This window comes from Colletotrichum destructivum, chromosome 4, assembly GCF_034447905.1.
Source record: "Colletotrichum destructivum chromosome 4, complete sequence".
NCBI classification, from domain to species: domain Eukaryota; kingdom Fungi; phylum Ascomycota; class Sordariomycetes; order Glomerellales; family Glomerellaceae; genus Colletotrichum; species Colletotrichum destructivum.
The window spans coordinates 3,454,042-3,472,800 of record NC_085899.1 but is presented as its reverse complement, the minus strand read 5'-3'; the positions used below and the strand labels follow the sequence as shown (position 1 = coordinate 3,472,800).

General features: G+C 54.7%; 7 protein-coding genes across 7 annotated transcripts; 5 read left to right on the top strand and 2 right to left on the bottom strand.

Annotated features, from left to right (window-relative positions):
• Window positions 1-522: 522 nt before the first annotated feature.
• CDEST_06979 (Putative ribosomal RNA-processing protein) lies at window positions 523-4,423 on the top strand (the record flags this gene model as incomplete). The annotated part of the gene is made up of 2 exons (XM_062923138.1): window positions 523-652; window positions 722-4,423. Exons 1-2 carry the CDS (start codon window positions 584-586, stop codon window positions 4,421-4,423), a joined length of 3,771 nt encoding a protein of 1,256 aa, XP_062779189.1. The 5' UTR covers window positions 523-583.
• Window positions 4,424-4,448: 25 nt separating this feature from the next.
• On the bottom strand, window positions 4,449-5,949 carry CDEST_06978 (Putative target SNARE coiled-coil domain, vesicle transport v-SNARE domain superfamily). The gene is made up of 2 exons (XM_062923137.1): window positions 5,135-5,949; window positions 4,449-5,052 (listed from the first exon to the last, which is right to left on the bottom strand). The coding sequence occupies exons 1-2, from the start codon at window positions 5,731-5,733 to the stop codon at window positions 4,965-4,967; spliced, it is 687 nt and encodes a 228-aa protein (XP_062779188.1). The 5' UTR covers window positions 5,734-5,949; the 3' UTR covers window positions 4,449-4,964.
• Window positions 5,950-6,180: 231 nt separating this feature from the next.
• On the top strand, window positions 6,181-6,559 carry CDEST_06977 (uncharacterized protein). Its single transcript, XM_062923136.1, has one exon. The coding sequence runs from the start codon at window positions 6,328-6,330 to the stop codon at window positions 6,505-6,507; it is 180 nt and encodes a 59-aa protein (XP_062779187.1). The 5' UTR covers window positions 6,181-6,327; the 3' UTR covers window positions 6,508-6,559.
• A 2,428-nt stretch (window positions 6,560-8,987) lies between these two features.
• Window positions 8,988-10,684, top strand: CDEST_06976 (Putative amine oxidase, FAD/NAD(P)-binding domain superfamily; the record flags this gene model as incomplete). Its single annotated transcript, XM_062923135.1, has 3 exons — window positions 8,988-9,252; window positions 9,305-9,722; window positions 9,775-10,684. The coding sequence occupies 3 exons, from the start codon at window positions 8,988-8,990 to the stop codon at window positions 10,682-10,684; spliced, it is 1,593 nt and encodes a 530-aa protein (XP_062779186.1).
• A 366-nt stretch (window positions 10,685-11,050) lies between these two features.
• CDEST_06975 (Putative cytochrome c oxidase assembly protein CtaG/Cox11) lies at window positions 11,051-12,771 on the top strand. Its single transcript, XM_062923134.1, has 4 exons — window positions 11,051-11,382; window positions 11,460-11,529; window positions 11,603-12,056; window positions 12,125-12,771. Exons 1-4 carry the CDS (start codon window positions 11,141-11,143, stop codon window positions 12,175-12,177), a joined length of 819 nt encoding a protein of 272 aa, XP_062779185.1. The 5' UTR covers window positions 11,051-11,140; the 3' UTR covers window positions 12,178-12,771.
• Window positions 12,772-13,036: 265 nt separating this feature from the next.
• Window positions 13,037-14,088, top strand: CDEST_06974 (Putative large ribosomal subunit protein uL2, domain 2). The gene is made up of 3 exons (XM_062923133.1): window positions 13,037-13,214; window positions 13,298-13,410; window positions 13,473-14,088. The coding sequence occupies exons 1-3, from the start codon at window positions 13,196-13,198 to the stop codon at window positions 13,749-13,751; spliced, it is 411 nt and encodes a 136-aa protein (XP_062779184.1). The 5' UTR covers window positions 13,037-13,195; the 3' UTR covers window positions 13,752-14,088.
• Window positions 14,089-15,054: 966 nt separating this feature from the next.
• CDEST_06973 (uncharacterized protein) lies at window positions 15,055-18,703 on the bottom strand (the record flags this gene model as incomplete). Its single annotated transcript, XM_062923132.1, has 6 exons — window positions 15,055-15,235; window positions 15,287-17,558; window positions 17,624-17,805; window positions 17,985-18,307; window positions 18,509-18,546; window positions 18,631-18,703. The coding sequence occupies 6 exons, from the start codon at window positions 18,701-18,703 to the stop codon at window positions 15,055-15,057; spliced, it is 3,069 nt and encodes a 1,022-aa protein (XP_062779183.1).
• Window positions 18,704-18,759: the final 56 nt, after the last annotated feature.

Sequence of the window (18,759 nt, the reverse complement as noted above, 5' to 3'; positions counted from 1 at the left end):
CCACACACTTCTCAAGCGAGAGCAATAGTGCGACTTACAAATTTTAGAGAGTACGGGGGGACATGTAAACGAATCCCATCATCTAATCGGGTCGCTAGTTGTGCGGTATCGGCAAGATGGCAGCAAAGACGCGACTCAGCAGTAGAATGGTGGACTGCAGGACGTTGATAGTTCCTAATCGTACATGTGTTCATCGAGGTTTGTGTTATTTGCCAACTCTCTCAAGCTGCTTTGTTTGACTAAACAACCAAACAGTCTACCTGACTTTCGACTGGGCAGAAACCGCTCGCATCATGGCTGTTTATCATCTCACTTGCAGGAGGAGGATGCGCAGTTAATAGTGTGGGTTATGTGTGTTGTGCAATTTATGAATAAGCATAAGGACTTTGGAGTCTACAACCGACAGAGGGCCGTGCGCGAACTCCGGCTCGTCAAATGTTAAAGCGGACCCTTATCGGGGGCGGGGTGGTTCGATAAGGATTTTTTTGCGACCGAAAATGTTTGCACAGGCGGGAATCTAGACGACACCGGCTTCCATCGTCTCCCACAGTTACTCCCGACGGATTGGAATACGACAAGCACCATGTCGACTCCAACTCTTGCCGAGAAGCTGGACAAGATCCGGTCTCCGGGTCTCCAAAGCCAGAAGAGAGTAAGACCTTTTCCCCCTCACCGACTCACTCATCCGTCGCCTGGGTACTATTGCTAACGCAGTTGGCAGACGGCGGTAGTCCTTGATGCGGTCGACACAACGTTGAAGGAACAGAACGCCCAGCCTACACCGACCGGTTACTTCGCCGCCCTTCTCGCCCTACTTACCCAGGCTGTTGAGAGCGGCAACGTCAGCTCCGACACGACGACTTCCGTTGTCTACCTCCTCGACATCATCACCCCGTTCGCGCCCCAGCCTCTCCTCCGCGCCAAGTTCACTCAAATTCTCACCTCACTCGCCCCCGTGCTCCTCCAGCAAGATGCCGAAGCCCTCCTCTTGCGATCGTCTATCGGATGTCTCGAGTCTCTGCTCCTCGCACAGGACTCGGGTGCATGGGAGCTTGGCGTCACACAGATCGGTCCCCGCAGAGCCGTCGCTGGTCTACTGAATCTCTCTCTCGAGCACCGCCCCAAGATCCGAAAGAGGGCGCAAGAAGCGCTGAGAAATGTTCTCAAGAACCCTCCTCCGAGTCCCTCGCTTGACCACCCGGCCGCCGACATGTGCGCCCACACCGCTCTTGCCAACCTCGAGGATATCGCCGGAAAGGCTGCGCAAGCGAGAAAGCAGAAGGGGGCCGAGTCGGCACACGATCCCGCCCTTATCCACTCGCTTCAGCTGATTAAGACCATTGCATCTGCTAGCGGAGGCTGGCCCAGCAAGAAGATCGAGTCTCTGTGCGAGCTGCTGCTCGGGATCTCGAGGTCGGGCAACGAGTACATGACAATGGCCACTTTCGAGATTTTCGAAATGATCTTTGAAGGGATGGCCGACGAGGTCGCTTCTGCCAAGCTTCCGCGACTTATGGAGATCATCTCCGAGCTGCGGCCCGCCGCAAACGACACACAGCTGATCCCACCTTGGCTGGCCATCCTCTCCAGAGGATACGACGTTTCCGCACAGATCGAGCCCGACGATGTTTTCCAGAACCTGCCCGAAATCTTCTCCATGGTCGCCCAATACCTGGAGTCGCCCGCCCACAACATCCGAATTTCCGCCTCCGAGTGCCTAGTTTCCTTCATGGCGAACTGCATTCCCAAGCAGGTGATTCTCGAGCCTTCCATCTACGACGAGAAGACGCTGGACAAGATTGCCAAGATCGCCGAGTCCCTGCTTAGTGTCAAGTACCAGCAGGCCTGGATGGAAAGTTTCAACGTCTTTGGAGCCATGTTTGACTCCCTGAGATGGCGAGCACACCCGATGATGCTCAACATCACCAAGGCCGTTGGAGAGCTCCGTGGCAGCGACTCGTTCCAGGGCAAGAAGGAGGCCGACGAAGTCATCGGAAAGGCCGTCCGCGCCATGGGCCCGGAGGCAGTCCTGTCTATCCTGCCTCTGAACATTGCTAAGCCCGCGAAGGGTCAGCAGGGCCGCGCGTGGATGTTCCCCATCCTCCGCGACTATGTCAGCAATACCAACCTTGCTCATTTCCGTCAAGAGATGGTTCCCCTGAGTGAACTCATGTTCCAACGGGTGTTGGACCACGGCAAGGCGGAGAAGACTATGGAAGTCAAGATCTTCGAGACCCTTGTTCAACAGATTTGGGCGACTCTGCCCGGTTACTGCGATCTCCCCCTTGATGTGACAGAGACTTTTGACCAGTCCTTCGCCGAGCTTCTCGCAAACATTCTCTACAAGCAGGTCGAATTGCGTTTGGAGGTTTGCCGTGCGCTCAAGATTCTCATTGAGTCCAACCAGGCTATTGCCACCATCGAGGACGACGGCGAGGAGGATCTGGTTCTCCAGAGCCGTGTTTCCAGAGCGATTGCCAAGAAGAACCTGGAGCACCTGGGCAGCTTCGCCGGCAACATGCTTGCCGTTCTTTTCAACGTCTACACCCAGACTCTGCCTCAATCAAGAGGTCCCATCCTCCTCACAATCAACGCCTTCCTTAGCGTTACCCCCGAAAAGGAGCTTATCGACACTTTTGATCGAGTCAGCAAGATGCTCGCAGAGGAGCTGCAGCAGACTGCCAACCAGGAGAAGCCTAAGCAGCAGCAAAAGCAGGGTGCGATGCCCTCAACGAGCAACACTCTGATGGACCTGATCATCACCATCGCCATCTACCTTCCTCGCGAGAGCTACACCGCCCTTTTCGAGATCGCCTCCGTCATCATCTTCAAGGAGAACGAGCCGCAGTTGCAGAAGAAGGCCTACAAGTTGGTGCCCCGCCTTACCGAGTCCGAAACTGGCAAGCTGGCGCTCCAAGCACGCAGCGATGAGTTGCAGCAGATGTTCTTGACGAGCGCCGAAAAGGTGTCGGCTCCTGCTCGCAGAGAACGCCTGGGCGCCCTGTCTGCGCTCCTTCCCTACATCCCTGATACATCCCTTCACTTCATCCCCTCCATCCTCAGCGAGGTCGTCATCTGCTGCAAAGAGAACAACGAACGCGCCAGAGAGGCCGCTTACGACCTCTTGGTCCAGATCGGTCATCGCATGGAGGCGGCAAACGGCGTTCCCATCGACAACACCAAGGTTCCTCACATGCCTGAGGGCGCGCCCGCCGGCAAGGCCAGTCTCGAAGAGTTCCTTACCATGGTCAGTGCCGGTCTCGTTGGTAGCACCCCCCACATGATCTCGGCATCTATTACCGCTCTCAGCCGCGTTCTCTATGAGTTCAGAAGATCCTTGACCACCGAGACCCTGGCCGACCTTGTCCAAACTATGGATCTCTTCCTGACCTCCAACAACCGCGAGATCGTCAAGAGTGTCCTGGGTTTCGTCAAGATCTGCGTCGTCAGTCTTCCCTCCGAACTCGTGATCCCCCGTCTGTCTTCCCTGGTGCCCAACCTCATCATTTGGAGCCACGAACACAAGGGTCACTTCAAGAGTAAGGTCAGGCACATCCTGGAACGCATGGTGCGCAAGTTCGGGTTCGACCTCGTCAACCAGAACTGCCCCGAGAGCGACAGGAAGCTCATCGTCAACATCCGCAAGACCAAGGAGCGCAGCAAGAAGAAGAAGGACGCCGCAAAACAAGCCGGTGAGGAGAGCGACGAGGAGGAGGGACGACAGGGACGCAAGTTCGACAATGAGCTCGACCAAGCCCTTTACAGCAGTGACTCGGACGGTTCCGATGACGAGTCCGACGATGAGGGCGCGGCCGCAGGCCCTAAGGGCAAGCGCAACAACAGGAAGGGCGGCAACACATACATCGTTGAGGATGAAGACGAGCCACTCGACCTGCTCGACCGCAACGCCCTGGCCAACATTTCATCCACCAAGCCCGTCAAGATGCGCAAGCCTACCAAGACCAAGGCCCGCACCGATCTCGACGGCAAGCTGATTCTCGGCAAGGATGACGATGAGGCGATGGAGGTCGACGGCGCCGAGAACGACGGCTCCGGAGTCAACGCTTACGTTGCCGCACTCAAGGGCAAGGACGTCGCCAAGCGCGGTCTGCGCGGCAAGCTCAAGTTCAGCAACAAGCGCGGACAGGACGACGAGGAGATGGAGGACTTGGATGAGGGCGACGCTGCGGCTGTCAAGGCCCAGGTCGACAAGAGCCGAGGAGGCGGCAAGCCCTTCCGCGGCGGACGCGGTGGCCAGGACCGTGGTGGCCGTGGCGGCCGTGGCGGTAGCCGAGGCGGTGGCCGCGGTGGCAAGGGTGGCATCGCCGCTGGCCGTAAGGGACTCGGCGAGGATCGGAGAAGGGGAGGACCCACGTCGAGCGGCGGCGTCAACAAGGGCCGGAGAGGTGGCGGCCGCAGATGAGAAAAAAGTGTGTAAAGGTTGTTTCTTGAAATTTAGTGTGATTATACCCATTCAATGAGGTTTAACAAGCGACCCCGAGTTGAAAGGGAAAGGGTCTCAAAAACGTCGGCGTCCTGTTCGGGTACGGTAGATAGAGAAAAAGAAATTGGTATTTACAATGAACGACTGGGATAGTATGTATATAAGCATATATGCATGGTGGTAGCGGCCTGTCAATTGTCTAGTAGCGTCATGGGGGGCTCGGTTCGATGCGTCTCTGTTTCGACTCTCGGCATGCTTCAAACCCAGACCAGCAGGGGAGTTTTCCCCTATTCGTTATTTAACATCGTACCCGAGGCTGCCTTCTCCGCATAAAGAAAAAAGAATTTGACACAAAACAAGAAAAAACACCACTCTGTTGAAGCTCCCCGGTGATGATAGGAAGAGAGAGAGAAACAGAAAAGTACATCGTGATGGAACCCTTATACAACCCGAAACTCCGGACCCCGCACTCCCGACGGGTGTTTCTGTTTGCTACTGCTGCCGAATGCGTGCGTACCCCTTATCTGAACTTGCTGTAAATGACGGCGATGATGAGGAGAACGAGAATGGTGATGATGGAAATGGTGATCACCCGATTGGTAGCCATCCTTACACACACAAAACGTCAGCTTTCTTTTGTGGTCTTCTTTTCAGTCTTGACGACGGGGTCTTATAGGGGATGGTATTTACCTACGTGCCATCCCCCGCAACGTCTTGACGCTGCGGTCCACGTAGCCCTCGCTCTCGAGCAGGCGGTCGTGGGTGTGCTGGATGGTCTCGCGCTGGGTGTGCAGGTCGCCGAGGATGCTGGCGCCGATGCCCTCGGTCTCGTTGGCGAGGGCCTGGCTGGCCTTGAGCCGCTGCGTGGACCTGTCGAGGCGGTCGGTGCCCGACAGCAGCTGCTGGCGCTGCTCGAGCTGGACGTCCTGTCCGCTGCCCGAGGGGTTGTCGGTGTAGCGGGCGCCGAAGAGGGCGGCGCGGTCGTCGGCGAGGGAACGCAGCTTGCGCTTGTGGGCGTCGATGTCGGACTCGTGGTTACGGAAGCGGGCGTTGATCTTGGAGCGCAGGGTGGTGGGGATGTTGGCCTTCTCGAGGCGCATCTGGGCGAGCAGCTCGTCGGCTTCTTCAAGGGCGCGCTCGGCGGACGAGAGAGCCGCCTTGCGTGGCTCGCCCGTCAGTTCGGGGATCTGGTCAAGCTTCTGAACGAGGTCCGCCTGCACGAGCTTCAGCTCCGCTTCGTAGTCGCTGAAGCGCTCGGAGCCGGGCTCGGTATCAAGTGGGTTGGACATGGTGGCGGTTGCTGGTTGGGGGTAGAAAGGCAATCGGGGATGATGATTGGGAGGTAGAGCGGCCTCCTTTTCAAGTCTTTCACGAAATCAAATTGAAGTCGTCCGGAGTTCGTGGCGAATATCGATGGTCGTCAATGCGGCGGTGGTAGGTCGTAAAGGCGGGAAATCCGGAAACAGTCTGGATGCAGGCGGGTTGCTTGGTCGTCGTGTTGGACGTTCTTGGTCGCATGGGGTCTGCGTAAGTCAGGACCGGCCTTGGCGACATCATGCTCCCGAGTGGCTGGTGCACCAATCGGATAGTGGTGAGGCGCCAGGCTCCAGCCACTGGAGCCTGAGTGGAAACTCGGCCTCAGGTCCAGACCTTTCCACGTGACCCATGTGGTCTTAGCGCCCTCCTGCCGCCGTTCGCCGCAGTTCTTTTTATGAGAGCTCGCTCTGCGCGAAACTTCGTTTCTCTCTTCTCTTCTTTTCTCTTCAAGTTGATTATTTACCCCGGCTCTAGAAGAAAACCGGCTCTGCGTCGCCAGGGAAGACAGGCACTTCGGTGTCTCCTTCCACTCGGACGCTGAGTTGAACTTTAAGCTGGGCAGACTGATGGCGTTGAATAAACGTCACGGCGCTTTTAAGAATTGGGAACTCGAACCACCGTTTTCCGATCCCGTTGAGTGTACGACATACTTTCGTCTCCCAAAAGGATATCTTGTGATATGTAGTCTCGAATTTCCGCCCTTAAGGCGTCGCATAAATCTGAATTGCATTTGCCTCGCATGGTAAAAGACGTCAGTCACGCAAGGTATCCTGGACGACCATCTTGCGGAGGGACCCCATACCCAACGTGCAATCATAAGAAAGTCATGTAAGGCTGCCTGCGGTTGAACAAGCCTTAATAGCCCATGTTCCTGAACTTGACAGGCGAGGGAGAGGAGTCAAGGAATGCGCTCTTGACAGCTCCATCTGTTTCAGCAGAGCGATCACTATTACAGGCCCGATGTTACCTATGCTCAAGGCGTCATAGGAGTTCGAGAACCAGACGGCAAGCAAAAGCGTCTTAATGTGTCGTACTCACGCGCGTCTGGTTACGCGTCTGGCCGGCGTAGCAACTTTTGGCATGCGGGCTCTGGAGAGTTCAATTCTGGTGCCTGGCTGTCCATCGTATGTATCATTCAGCGCTCGCATTTGCCTTTTTTTTTGTGCGTATATACGAGTGGACATGTCCTGCAGTTGTGATCATAAGAAAAGACACCGTTTTCCACGCAAATAATCTCGTGAAATCTCTGATGATTACTCTCTATGGACGCAAGGAATGTTGCAGAAGGAGAACCTCACGCTGGATCTTCTCTCGTTCAGAAACCGGCAAAACCGAGCGGTGACCAGCCATTTTTCGAAATTTTTACGTAGCCTGGGGTCCACCTTAGGCAAAAAAACCACCACGCCCCACCTAAACGACCCATGGCCTGTGCACGACTGCCTGTCTGGCCAGATACCTATAAAACAGCACTCTCCCACCGCGTATCTTAGGATTTTCTTCTTCTTTTTTCCTTATGTCGACAATACTTCAGAGAATCATTTCTATAGTATTCGACCCTTTCTTGGTTCCCTAAAGGAGCCACAGATCCCACCCTGGTTGATGATTGATATCCTCGACACCCTAGAGTGAAGAACTCTGGTTGCCCTCGCACTTTCCGTTAGGAAGGCGGCATCTGGACTTCGTGTTCTGTGCTGTATAGAGGGCGGTGATGATCTCGTCCCCGATTGTGGTCTTGCCTTCGGGCGCATGGCCGGGGTGGGTGTCGATGGACGTCTGACAGGCTTTTTTTCTTTTCGTTGCTTGCTGGAGCTTGACTCTGGCGGTGAGGAAGAAGTTACGTGCACCTTATATCTGTTAAACCAAGCGTTGTTGCATACTGTAAACGACATAGGGACGCGTATCCTGCTGCACTACATCATTTTTAACCCCTGAAATGTGACGCCTTTGATCGAACAAGCCGTCACGTAGACGTTATGCTCAAGCTACAGCGGCGGTTCGGACTCATTTGGCAAATGCTGGAAATGGCTTCACTTAAATGCCATGCACATGTGCTCCTGGCCTTTCCTCCCATGCGCCACGCTTACATTCTGAAAGTCTGCTCCCAAGCCCCTCGTGTTAACTCAACGCCAGTGAAGCTGAAGCAGGGATGTCGTCAGCTCGTTGCGATCTTGCTTAGCCCCGACTCAACAAAACCAGGCCGGCCAGCCACCTGTGGCGCCCGGATCGCGAGCCATCAGTCAGATCCCACGAGTCCCACGACCAGGGGGGCTGGGGACAGTCCACCTGGGGAAGGCCACAGAGGCCGGGGGGGGCAGGGGTGGTCAATGCAAGCGTCATGGCGCGTAGAGTCCGGAAGAGCTGGACTGAGTTTCGTTTCATCGCATTGCGATCCGCCGGCCGAACACCCACCTGCCGACTTCTTCCCGACCAACACACCTCTTGTCCTCCGTGATCCTGTCACTGCTGCAGAACTTATCTCAAAGAGGATCGGAGGGTTACGCGCTTGCTCCTTTCCTACTGCCGGTAGACACGTGTCGATCACTTCTGCCTTTGCAGCTCTGTCTCGAGACTCCTCGCATAGGTACTCAAAAGGACCCAAAGCCAATATGCCGCCAGGTCAGCCGCTGTAAGTTTGTTTTTTCGCTCTCAGTGTTTCATCGGCATTCGTTTTTTGTTTGCATTTGTTCGCCATCTACCTCCTCGCCCGTTGCCTCCGCTCCCTTTACACACGCACGCAAATGCACCACGACCTCTCCTCCAATACCACACACGCCAACAATGGCTGCCACCTCCGTCGGACCTATCCGCTACCTGCAAGTTGCAGCTTTAGGCGCCATGGTTCATCATCCGATGGTACCAACCCACAACGTTACCAGCCGGCGTCGCCTCCGCAAACTTGATACTTTGGTCCTTCCCACCCCCCCAAATGCTTGGGGCGGGGTGTCTAAGTGCTGTTAGGGGTAGCTTGGCTGCTGAGCCTGTGCGAACCATTATCCTTCTTCCCCAAATCGTCGTCCGTGGCTTGCATCTGAATCACCCCTCCTTGTCGTCACTGCGAGACACGAGCTACGGCCCGCCTCCCTGATTCTTCCCGCTGCCGCTTTATATATGCGACTGTAGCATCGCACACCTACGTACGCGCGCGAGATACGGACGTGGCTTTTAGAAACCTTCAATCCCTCACGACCCTGTATCTCCTTTTTCATTTCTATCTTCGTGCTTCAAAATGCCCCGCAGACCATCCTCGATGGAATCTGTGGGTTCTTTGGGCTCTCCCATTGACCCCAAGTATAGGAAGAAGGTCGCCGTCGTCGGTAGTGGTTCCGCAGGCATCGCTGCTCTATGGGCGCTGAATCGAAGTTACCATGACGTTTACATGTACGAAGCCTCGTCGAGGCTCGGCGGACATACCAACACCGTGACATGGAAGAATGGGAAGTATGAGACCAGTGTAGATACTGGCTTCATCGTGCTTAACACTGCGACATACCGTGAGTTCAGTCTCAATGACCGCCGCTGGAATCGTGCTCACGTAACATATAGCAAACTTCATCAACTTTCTCAAGAGGGTCAAGGTAGACACGGTGCCAACTGAGATGACGTTCGGTGTCACTCGAGATCATGGCCTGTTCGAGTGGGCCGGCACCAGCTTAGACGCCGTCTTTGCGCAAAGGAAAAACATCTTCTCGCCCCGAATGTGGCGCATGATATTTGACATCATCCGCTTCAACCAGTTCGCCTTGGATCTGTTAATGGCTGATGACGACGACGATGCCGCCGCGATGAACGGCGACAGCAAAGGGACCAAGAAGGAGGAGACGATCGGCGAGTACCTTGAACGGGAAGGCTATTCAGATGCCTTCAGGGACGACTACCTGATTCCCATGACCGCGGCCGTGTGGAGCACGAGCCCGGACAAGTGCACACTAGACTTCCCGGCCGTCACCCTGGTTCGCTTTATGTACGTACGAATTCGATGCCAACTAGAGAGATTCAATGCTGACCTGGACTAGGTGGAACCATCACCTTCTCTCGACCGTTTCCACGAGGCCCCAATGGCTCACTCTGAAGAAGTGCGCCAAATCGTACATCGACGCTGTCATGAGTGGCTTCCCTTCTAATCATCTCTTCCTCAAAACGCAAGTTACGCAGGTCACGAGTGAGGAGGACGGTAGAGTACGAGTGCACACTCACAACGGCAAGTCCGATGTCTACGACCATGTCATCCTGGCGACACACGGGGACCAAGCCCTCAAGATTATCGAAGGATCGGCTACGCGCGAGGAGAAGGAAATTCTCTCCGCGTTCAAGACCTCCGAAAACTCGGTCGTTCTTCACTCCGATCTCTCACTAATGCCGGCTTCCGAAAAGGCCTGGTCCAGCTGGAATTATCTCACCCTCTCCTCGCCCGCGACCGGTAAGCAGAACATCGATCAGGTTTCCCTGACCTACAACATGAACATCCTCCAACACATCCCGCGCGAGACGTTTGGTGACGTCCTAGTCACGATGAACCCCCTGCACCAGCCGAACCCGGACACGATTCAGGGCTCCTTCACCTACCGCCATCCCCTATACACGCCCGCTGCTGTACGTGCCCAGAAGCTACTGCCTCGTATTCAAAACAAGCGAGGCATCAGCTACGCCGGTGCGTGGACGAAGTACGGCTTCCACGAGGACGGCTTCAGCAGTGGACTACATGCCGCCCAGGATCATCTGTACGCGAAACTCCCTTTTCAGTTTGTCGACTCGACCTACAGCCGCGGAAGGAAACCCTCACTTGGCCTTGCCGATCTTTTGCTACGACTTGCTATTCTCATTTTCCAGGTGTTTGTTATCAGAGTGCTCGAGAGGGTTGTCGGCATAGCTAAGCGGGCGATATACCCCCAGGCTAGGAGGTTGAAGAATGTCAAAGCTGCGTAGGGTCAGATTGGAGTATGACGGTGTAGAAATACGGACGCAGGAGAGAAAATCCATGAAGAAGAAATAACATGATAGAGGAAGTTAGCAAACTATTCTTAATACTGTGACTGTTCAACGAAACGACGTTAGGTGATTCGAGTAACTAGAATCCTTGTACCGTGCCGGTGCCGTGCTGCGACGTACTTGGAGAACCAGAACTTCAGTGGGGGCCCCTGCTGAAAGCACCTGGACACCACTGCCTGGACCCCTAAAAGTCGCTAGAGTGCATGTCCGGGGGCGGAACAACTACGACCGCCAGCATTTCGGCCCCTCGGTGTCAGCGCGCCCGCGGAACCAGGCCCCAAACCCCGATGAAGGCCGGAATGATAATTATGGCATGACATCGACCAAACCGAGCCTCCTCGACTAATCCCTCCCTCTCTCCCTCACCATCGACCGCCGCCGCCGCCTACGATCATGAACGCTCTCCCACGCCTCCCCTGGCGTGCGTCGTCACAGTCGACGCAGAAATGGAGCTGCTTCTTCTGCCAGCACGCCGTCCGTCCGGCGCCGCGAAGCGGTTTGCGCTCGCCTCCCGCCGCCGCCGCTCGCCGAGCGGCCTCGACAACGCCGCCGAAGCAAACCGGCCCCAGCTTCGGCGGTGCGCCGTCCATGGAGCAAGTGCACGCCCATTATAAGCGGAAGAATGCGTCGACAGCGTAAGCACACTCGCAGGAAGAAGATGGTTCCGGATTGGCGCTGGGGAGAATGGCCGGCTAAGCAGGCGGGTGCGCAGATACTACACGCTCAGCGTCATCCTTGGAACGGTCGCGCTGTCATACGGCTCCGTGCCTCTTTATAAGATGGTACGGTTTCCCTTTCATCCCCCTCCCTCCCGGGCTTTGAGCGAGTTCCCGGGCTAACGAAACAAATTTCAAGATCTGCCAGACGACAGGCTGGGGCGGCCAGCCCATCCGCGCTCACGGCCCGGACGTCGACTACAGCGAGGACGGGCTGGCCTCTCGCCTGGTGCCCGTGACCTCGGCCAACCGCATCCGCGTTACCTTCAGCTCGTCCGTCTCGGACGTGCTACCCTGGAAGTTCACGCCGCAGCAGCGCGAGGTGCGCGTGCTTCCCGGCGAGACGGCGCTGGCTTTTTACACGGCCACCAACAACTCAGACTCGGACATCATTGGCGTCGCGACCTACAGCGTGACACCCGGCCAGGTGGCGCCGTACTTCAGCAAGATCCAGTGCTTCTGTTTCGAGGAGCAGCGATTGAACGCCGGGGAGACGGTCGACATGCCCGTGTTCTTCTATTTGGATCCGGATATCGTGAACGACGTCAACATGCGCGGCATCGAAACCGTGACTTTGAACTACACGTTCTTCAGTAAGTCCCCTCGGACTTGCTGCTATGGATATGAAATGGGGACTGTGTTGCTGACGAAAACGGTGCAGAGGCCAAGTACGACGACAATGGCAAATTCAAGGCGCCTTCGTCCATGGCCTGAAAAGACCGAGCTATTCATGTTCAAGGGCGACACTTGACCAAGCCGAATACCCAAATTCCCCACTCCTCCATCTTTTCACCGATATCCCATCTGTATAAAACCATCAAACCTGTGTCGTTTGGTTCTATAAGCTCGGGCTGTGTTCAAATATCATTGTACATCCCCATTGGGGGCGGGGCATATCATGAGGCGTTCAAAAGAACCATTGAATTAGACAAGAAATAGTTCAGCTGCGGGTACACGTATAAGTCGGTTTCTGACGGCTACTCTCCCCAGCACCCAGTGGACCACTGTATCCGTACGCAACATGCCTGGGTTGCTAGGTCTGGTTGCCGCAGAAGGTGAACTTTTAAAAAGGGAAGACGCATGTAAGATACCATTGATGTTCGGGGTTTGGGGGGGAGAAAGAAAAGGAAGCGGCTGCTTTTGCTCATTATTTCAGTCGCAGAATTCTACTCAAGCAACTGCCACCCGCGAGCACAACTCAGCAAACGCATAACATGGACGGGGCCACATAAATGGTCGTTCAACTGAGAAATTCTGTCCCAGTCACCAGAATGGACCTTCCCACCGGGACTGTTATAAAAAGCAACCGGGACAACGGCTGTTGCATCGCAAAACAAAGCGGAACATTCGCATTGTAACTGTCCACGGCAAGCATGCGGCAGTTTGATGTTCCCACTCAATCTCTTATCTTATCTTCATATCCACCCATAGAAGTCTTGGCCGAGGATCCCTGACCTTTGATATATTTCCTAGGTACCGTGAACAGCGCTTGGATAGAGAGGAGCTTGGACCACTTCCTCCAAAGGCGGCCCGGTGGGTAATTCAGACCTAAGTCACGTGCACCCCACCGAAAAAAATATTCAGCAGCAGGAGCCACCATCCAAAACTCGGGTGTCCCAATCGTCTGGCGCATTCTCATTGAAACTTTTTTTCTTCCGACCTGCGACGACTTCAATTCTTTTTCTACTCCTCCCTCACCCAACGACGTTCGTACTAACGCCCATCAGCCAAAATGACCAAGGTTAACCAGAGTATGTTTGCCTCTTTCTTCCCGGCGATCGCCACCACAAACCGAACTCGATCAGGATGGCTGACTAACTTCTTCTCTTCACAGGCGTCGCGTCTTCGCGCCGCAAGTCCCGCGCTGCTCACTTCGGTGCTCCCTCCAGCGTCCGTCGTGTCATCATGAGCGCGCCCCTCTCCAAGGAGCTCCGCGAGAAGTACAACGTATGTGTCCCCTTTCTCGGATTGCATGCGAGGAACCCAATCCGTCTAACGATTACCCAAAGGTCCGCTCCATCCCCGTTCGCAAGGACGACGAGGTCACCATCGTCCGTGGCGCTCACAAGGGCAAGGAGGGCAAGGTGACCTCCGTCTACCGCCTCAAGTACGTCATCCACGTCGAGCGCGTCACCCGCGAGAAGACCTCGGGCCAGTCCGTCCCCCTGGGCATCCACCCCTCCAACGTCGTCATCAACAAGCTCAAGATCGACAAGGACCGCGAGTCCATCCTTGAGCGCATCAAGGTCGGCCGTGAGCTCCGCGTCAAGAGCAAGGCCACCGCCTAAATCTCCCGTCTAAAAACCGACAATGATCAATCTCTCCTATCTTGACGACGGGCTCGAAAAATAAGAGTCTTTTCACGACGGAATGGAGTAGAACCCATACCAAACCATCAAACAAAAAGCGGCAGTTCAAGGGAATGACGGCACAGCTAAAAAAGGGACGAATCGACGGGCATCAATACCATCTTCCACGATATCCATCGACGGCGTTTATCTTTCGCGAAACGACCTTGACACGTTTTGGCAAGGGAGGGGAAAAGACATGAGGGAATCACGAGGGCTAAACAAGGGAAAAAGTTTTAGAAGATCAAATCGAGAAGATTTCATTTTCTCAATGGCCACCTCACGCTTCAAACGTGAGATGCTCCATGGGAGGTTCTCCCGAAGCCATCTTCGTCATCGAGCCATTCCAGGCCCGGCGTCGTCGTTTGCTTTACCGTTCCGTGACCGTGCTAACCACTGTCTGCCTCTGGCTTTTTGAGAACAAATGCTCCCTTTATATCATTGGAACGTTCTCTCTCATGGTAGGTCCATCGTAGATGCACGCATTCCCGCTAGGATATCTCCGCGTCAACCACTGAGTCCATGGTTTTCGAGGTATACGACTGGCGAAGAGTAAACCAGTGGGGAGGCTTTTCCAATTGGAATCACCACCTCTCCCACTCTCGCCCGAAGATTTTCATTGAGCTTTGCTATGAGGCTGGAAATTTGATGGTGAGACACATGCTATTCTGTATGTTTTTATTTTAGATACGACCCACTAAACGAGTATCTCTCACTTGGGGGTCATCAATACAGGTTATAAAACATTGCTCAACGTCGCTCTTCTCACAAAAATACCCGGTATCTGATACATGTGAAGTTTGATTATTAATGCTTGAAAGACCCTAACTATCTATGTCTCATGTAGCCGTTGGCGTTCATCTTCCCACTTCGTATAAGAAAACCATCTTCTAAGGATGAAATGCACAAAGTGTGTCTCGAGAACGACCTACAACGTAACAGCACGGCCTCCTGAATATTCGGAATCAATGCCGTGGTAATGGAGACTCCCGCGGCACTGGTCATCTAACGTAATCTAAACAAGTGTTGGGAACGCAAATTCGAAGGCATACAAGTGTAGTATATGCCGAATACTTGGGTAAGTAAAGCCTCACTTGGTCTGCTGCCATATCGTCAGTATCACCTCTGTCGATGAGCGTTGGGACGCCACTTACAACAAATCGAATTGGAGGTCGGTTCTCGACCCGACCTTCAGCTGACACGGCGAGCAAGCTCATGCTGGGGTTCATGTGGCCGTCGTTGTTCAGCTTGGGGGGCGACGGACGGTGGTGGACTGGTTGGGTGTTTTGGCAATGGCGGGCGACAATGAAGCTGCAGCATGGCCGATGGCGTACTGCGGAAGATAACCCTGGGCATTCTCCGACGTGACGGTTCCGGGAAGGGCAGTCGCTGCTGCCGTGACTCTCTCGGACCAGGTACGAACACTACGGCAATGTTAGCACGACAAATTAACGCCGATGAAGGCAATGACTGACCAAGAGTTGAAGTAGGCTCTCTCGGAGTCTGTCTCGACCACATTCTCGGATGAGCTAGAGCTTTGCTTCGACTCTTCAATACCCTGGCTATTGAAGTAGGCAACGGGGCGCAGCTTGTTTCGACGCTTCATGGGCGAGGTCACGTTGTCCGACTTCGTGTCTCTCTTCATGTCCTTCAGTTCCCTCTCTTTGAAAGTCGGCTTCCGAAGGGTGTTCTCGCGGTAGGGCTCCAAAGGCGCAAAGGGATCCAGGTCCGCCGTCGGCAACGAGAAGCCGAAGTCTTGTTCGGGTCGGCCGGTGGGCAGGTTGGAGTTAGTCACGCGAGGGCGAGGCTTCTTCTCAGGGGATACGGGATAGAAGTCCTTCCCATCGAATTTGGGGAACTTCTGGCGCAAGTGCTCAGGAGCATCAGTCCAAAAGAGGTGCTTGGCCATCTCTTCGTCCTGGTTGAGGGGACGATGGTAGATGTACTCCTTGAGGTCAGGGCTAGGGTCCATCCCGAAAGGTACTTCGCCAACAAGGTACGGCAGTCCCAGGCCAGCATTGTCGCGAGCGAAGTTGGAAAACTCTTCGATGTCGTGGGCAGGTGTGGGAGGGGCAGTGGAAGACAGCAACCGAGATTCTTCAAGGTTGGTTGGAATAGGCCCATGGAAGCGAGTCGTGTGCGTGTCCTTCTCTCCGTTGATGAAAGCCGAAACAGGGGGCGTGTTCTCGCTAAGACGGCGAGGATCCAGGCGAGGCTGAAATACAGGCGCCAAAGCAGCAGATACAGGAAGACCGGTGGAAGGCTTGCGCGCATGATCGGACTTCTGTTCTCGTTGCTGTCCGGCGGGGTCGAAGGGCACCCGGGAGATTGTAGAGAACATGTTGGAGTTGATGAAAGGAGCGGATGCCATAGATGTATCCACCGCAAGCTTGACTCTGTCCTTCCTGCGAGGTCCGGAGGTCTTGACCTCCTCAGCTGTCTCTACCGGGGCGTTGCTGGTTGGCTCGTTCTTGGTCTCGCTATCATCAGCCGTCGAGAAGTATGCTTTACGAGAAATGGTGGTGGACTTTGGCTCCTTGGAGGTCTTGAGGTCGCTCTTCTCCTTCGTATCGTTTTGTTGAGGAGGAGCATTGTCTTCAATTGAAAGCTCCCCCTTGAGCTTGATCTCAAAGTGCTCAATGTCGGAACGCAGCTGGCGAGCATACTCTTCCATGTGCTTCTCGTCGATTTGATGACGGTTGTAAGCCAATTGGGCCTCTGCCTTTTTGAGACTGGAACGGAGACCAGCAAGCTGGTTTTTCGTGATGATGCTAGGCCGAATGGACGAGACAGGGCAGCTTTCAGTTTGGATAGCCGACGCGAAAGATCTGTTTCCCGTCACAGGCACAGGCTGGGGGTTTTGCTGGTATGCCATCGGCTGTCCCATGGGGCTGAAAGCCATGGGCACTATTGGGCCACCAGGGAATTGCATACCCATCGGCATCATAGGGTGTGGAGGGAGAAACCACTGACCGCCAAAAGGCGGCATCGGCATCGGGACGCCGACAGGAAGAGAGCCGTCTTCGTACTCTTTCTTGTCCTCAGCATTGCCGGCAGGGTTTGGGCCGCCGATGGAATGGGCAAAGATCGTCTGGGACGAAACCTGAGGAAGAGCGAAAGGCGGCATCGCGAATCCGCCAAAGTGAGGCATCGGGCCGGTACCTTGCGCCATCATGGGGAGAGCAGAATGCATGGCAGGATGCATAGGGCCCATCAACGGGGGTGCGGGCAGAAATTGAGTCCCATTGAAGGCATGCTGTCCCAGCGGCGGCTGCGTACCATTGATATCACCGGCAAATCTCTCTCTGTTGCTCTTGCCAGTGGGGGACGAGTGAGAGGCCTCGAAAGTGTTGGGAACGATTCTGCCCCCGGCAGTAACTCGAACATGGGTGGGGGATCGTACAGCTTCGTAGAACTGCTCGAATCCCTTTCGCTTCTGGTCAGGGAGCACAGATCGTTGGGCTGGTACCTCGGGAAGAACATTGGGCTCGGCATCGGGCTCGGCATCTTGTCCATCAAGCTGCCGACCGGCTTGTCCATCGAGCTGGCTGACGTCTCCGGCGGTGTGGCGAACGATATGGCGAGCTGGCTGGTCGCAAAGCGGAATGACGACACGAGGAACCCGAGGTTTGGTCGGTTCTTGAAGTTCCGAATCGCCTGAGGAGGACTTGCGGATCTCCATGTTGGCCCTGGAGAGAAATGGGGCTCTTCGATGGCGGCCGAGATGCTTCTGACGCAAGATGTCCACTACAAGAAGAAGTCAGTACATTGGAACTGGGAGGGGCAGTTACCGGGCAGAGGTGTCGGCTTACTCAAGGCTGGGTTGTCCTTGGCACCGTCAAGAAGTTTACGCTCGAGTGAAGCCTGCAGCGTCGAACCACGAATGGCCAACAGCTGGGTGATGCTGTAGTGAGTCGCATCCATTGTGAGAACTTCGACGAGCATAACGACGAAATCGTTAACCTGGAGAGGGACAGAGAAACACAGCTCGCTACTGTTGAGGTAAGTCAGCTAAATACTGCAAACCTCGAGGACAAGTTCGCGCAATGATGAAGTGATAGTACAATAGTAGACGTGTAGATTTACGGATATTCCGCTGACATCCAAAAAAATGGATTGCAACGCCTTCCGAGGGAAAAAAAAGGAACGTTGATCGAAAGAGAGAGCAATCACCACTTTCTCTTGGGCCAAATTCTCCACGCAACTGCTTCATTGCGCACAGAAAGAAGAGCAGACCTGAGACGCTGGGAAGAAGAGGGAGTAGGATACGTGTTAAAGAGCAAGAAGCCTACCAGAGAGAATCGACAGATGGAGGCGACAAGAAGGTCGTCAAGGATGCTAGGCATACAAATTCGTATCGGAAAAGGGAACGTCAACAGAACCGAGTTGACTGAACAGGAGTGCTGCAAGGGTGTCTGTGTGAGCAACAGGATGGCTGTGTTCCAGAAGTCGGATGGACGAGCAAAGCGAGGCCAAGTTGGCGAGGGGGGGTTGAGCTGCGGGATGTGTCAGTGGAAGATGGAGGCTGGAGTATGGCCGGTTGATGGGGTGGATGGGCACGGAGTAACAAAATACAAGGAAGGTGAGGAAGGAAAGAAAAGAGGAAACTGCCTGTTGCCCTTCTGCTATTGAGAAGATTGGCAGGTAACGTTTGTTTTGTGCGTGATCCTTGGGATGGAAGGCGGTTGCGTACCTACACTCCGCTGTCCTGGAAGGTGCAGCAGGAAGGGACAAACTGAAAAGTCACTGGAGTAAGTGCCTAGGTAGGTAGGTAGGTGGGTATGTAGGGAAAGAGGGTAGTATGATTTATTGGAATTACCAACAGCACCAGAGAAACCACCAAGAAGAAACAAAATCAAGTGAGCAAGAACTGCAGCTTCTGGAGGAAGCATCTACGCGAGCCACTGGAGCCATGTTGTCACAGTCACAGACTAGCCATCCTATATCC

Bases quoted from the DNA above. Each gene is read 5' to 3' on its own strand.
- CDEST_06978 (XM_062923137.1), bottom strand. From the start codon at position 5,733: ATGTCCAACCCACTTGATACCGAGCCCGGCTCCGAGCGCTTCAGCGAC. The intron at 5,053-5,134 runs GTAAATACCATC...TGTGTGTGTAAG, and splicing joins TTGCGGGGGATGGCACGTAG to GATGGCTACCAATCGGGTGA.
- CDEST_06974 (XM_062923133.1), top strand. The intron at 13,411-13,472 runs GTATGTGTCCCC...GATTACCCAAAG, and splicing joins AGCTCCGCGAGAAGTACAAC to GTCCGCTCCATCCCCGTTCG.
- CDEST_06977 (XM_062923136.1), top strand. From the start codon at position 6,328: ATGGCGTTGAATAAACGTCACGGCGCTTTTAAGAATTGGGAACTCGAA.
- CDEST_06975 (XM_062923134.1), top strand. From the start codon at position 11,141: ATGAACGCTCTCCCACGCCTCCCCTGGCGTGCGTCGTCACAGTCGACG. The intron at 11,530-11,602 runs GTACGGTTTCCC...ACAAATTTCAAG, and splicing joins CCGTGCCTCTTTATAAGATG to ATCTGCCAGACGACAGGCTG. The intron at 12,057-12,124 runs GTAAGTCCCCTC...AAAACGGTGCAG, and splicing joins TTTGAACTACACGTTCTTCA to AGGCCAAGTACGACGACAAT.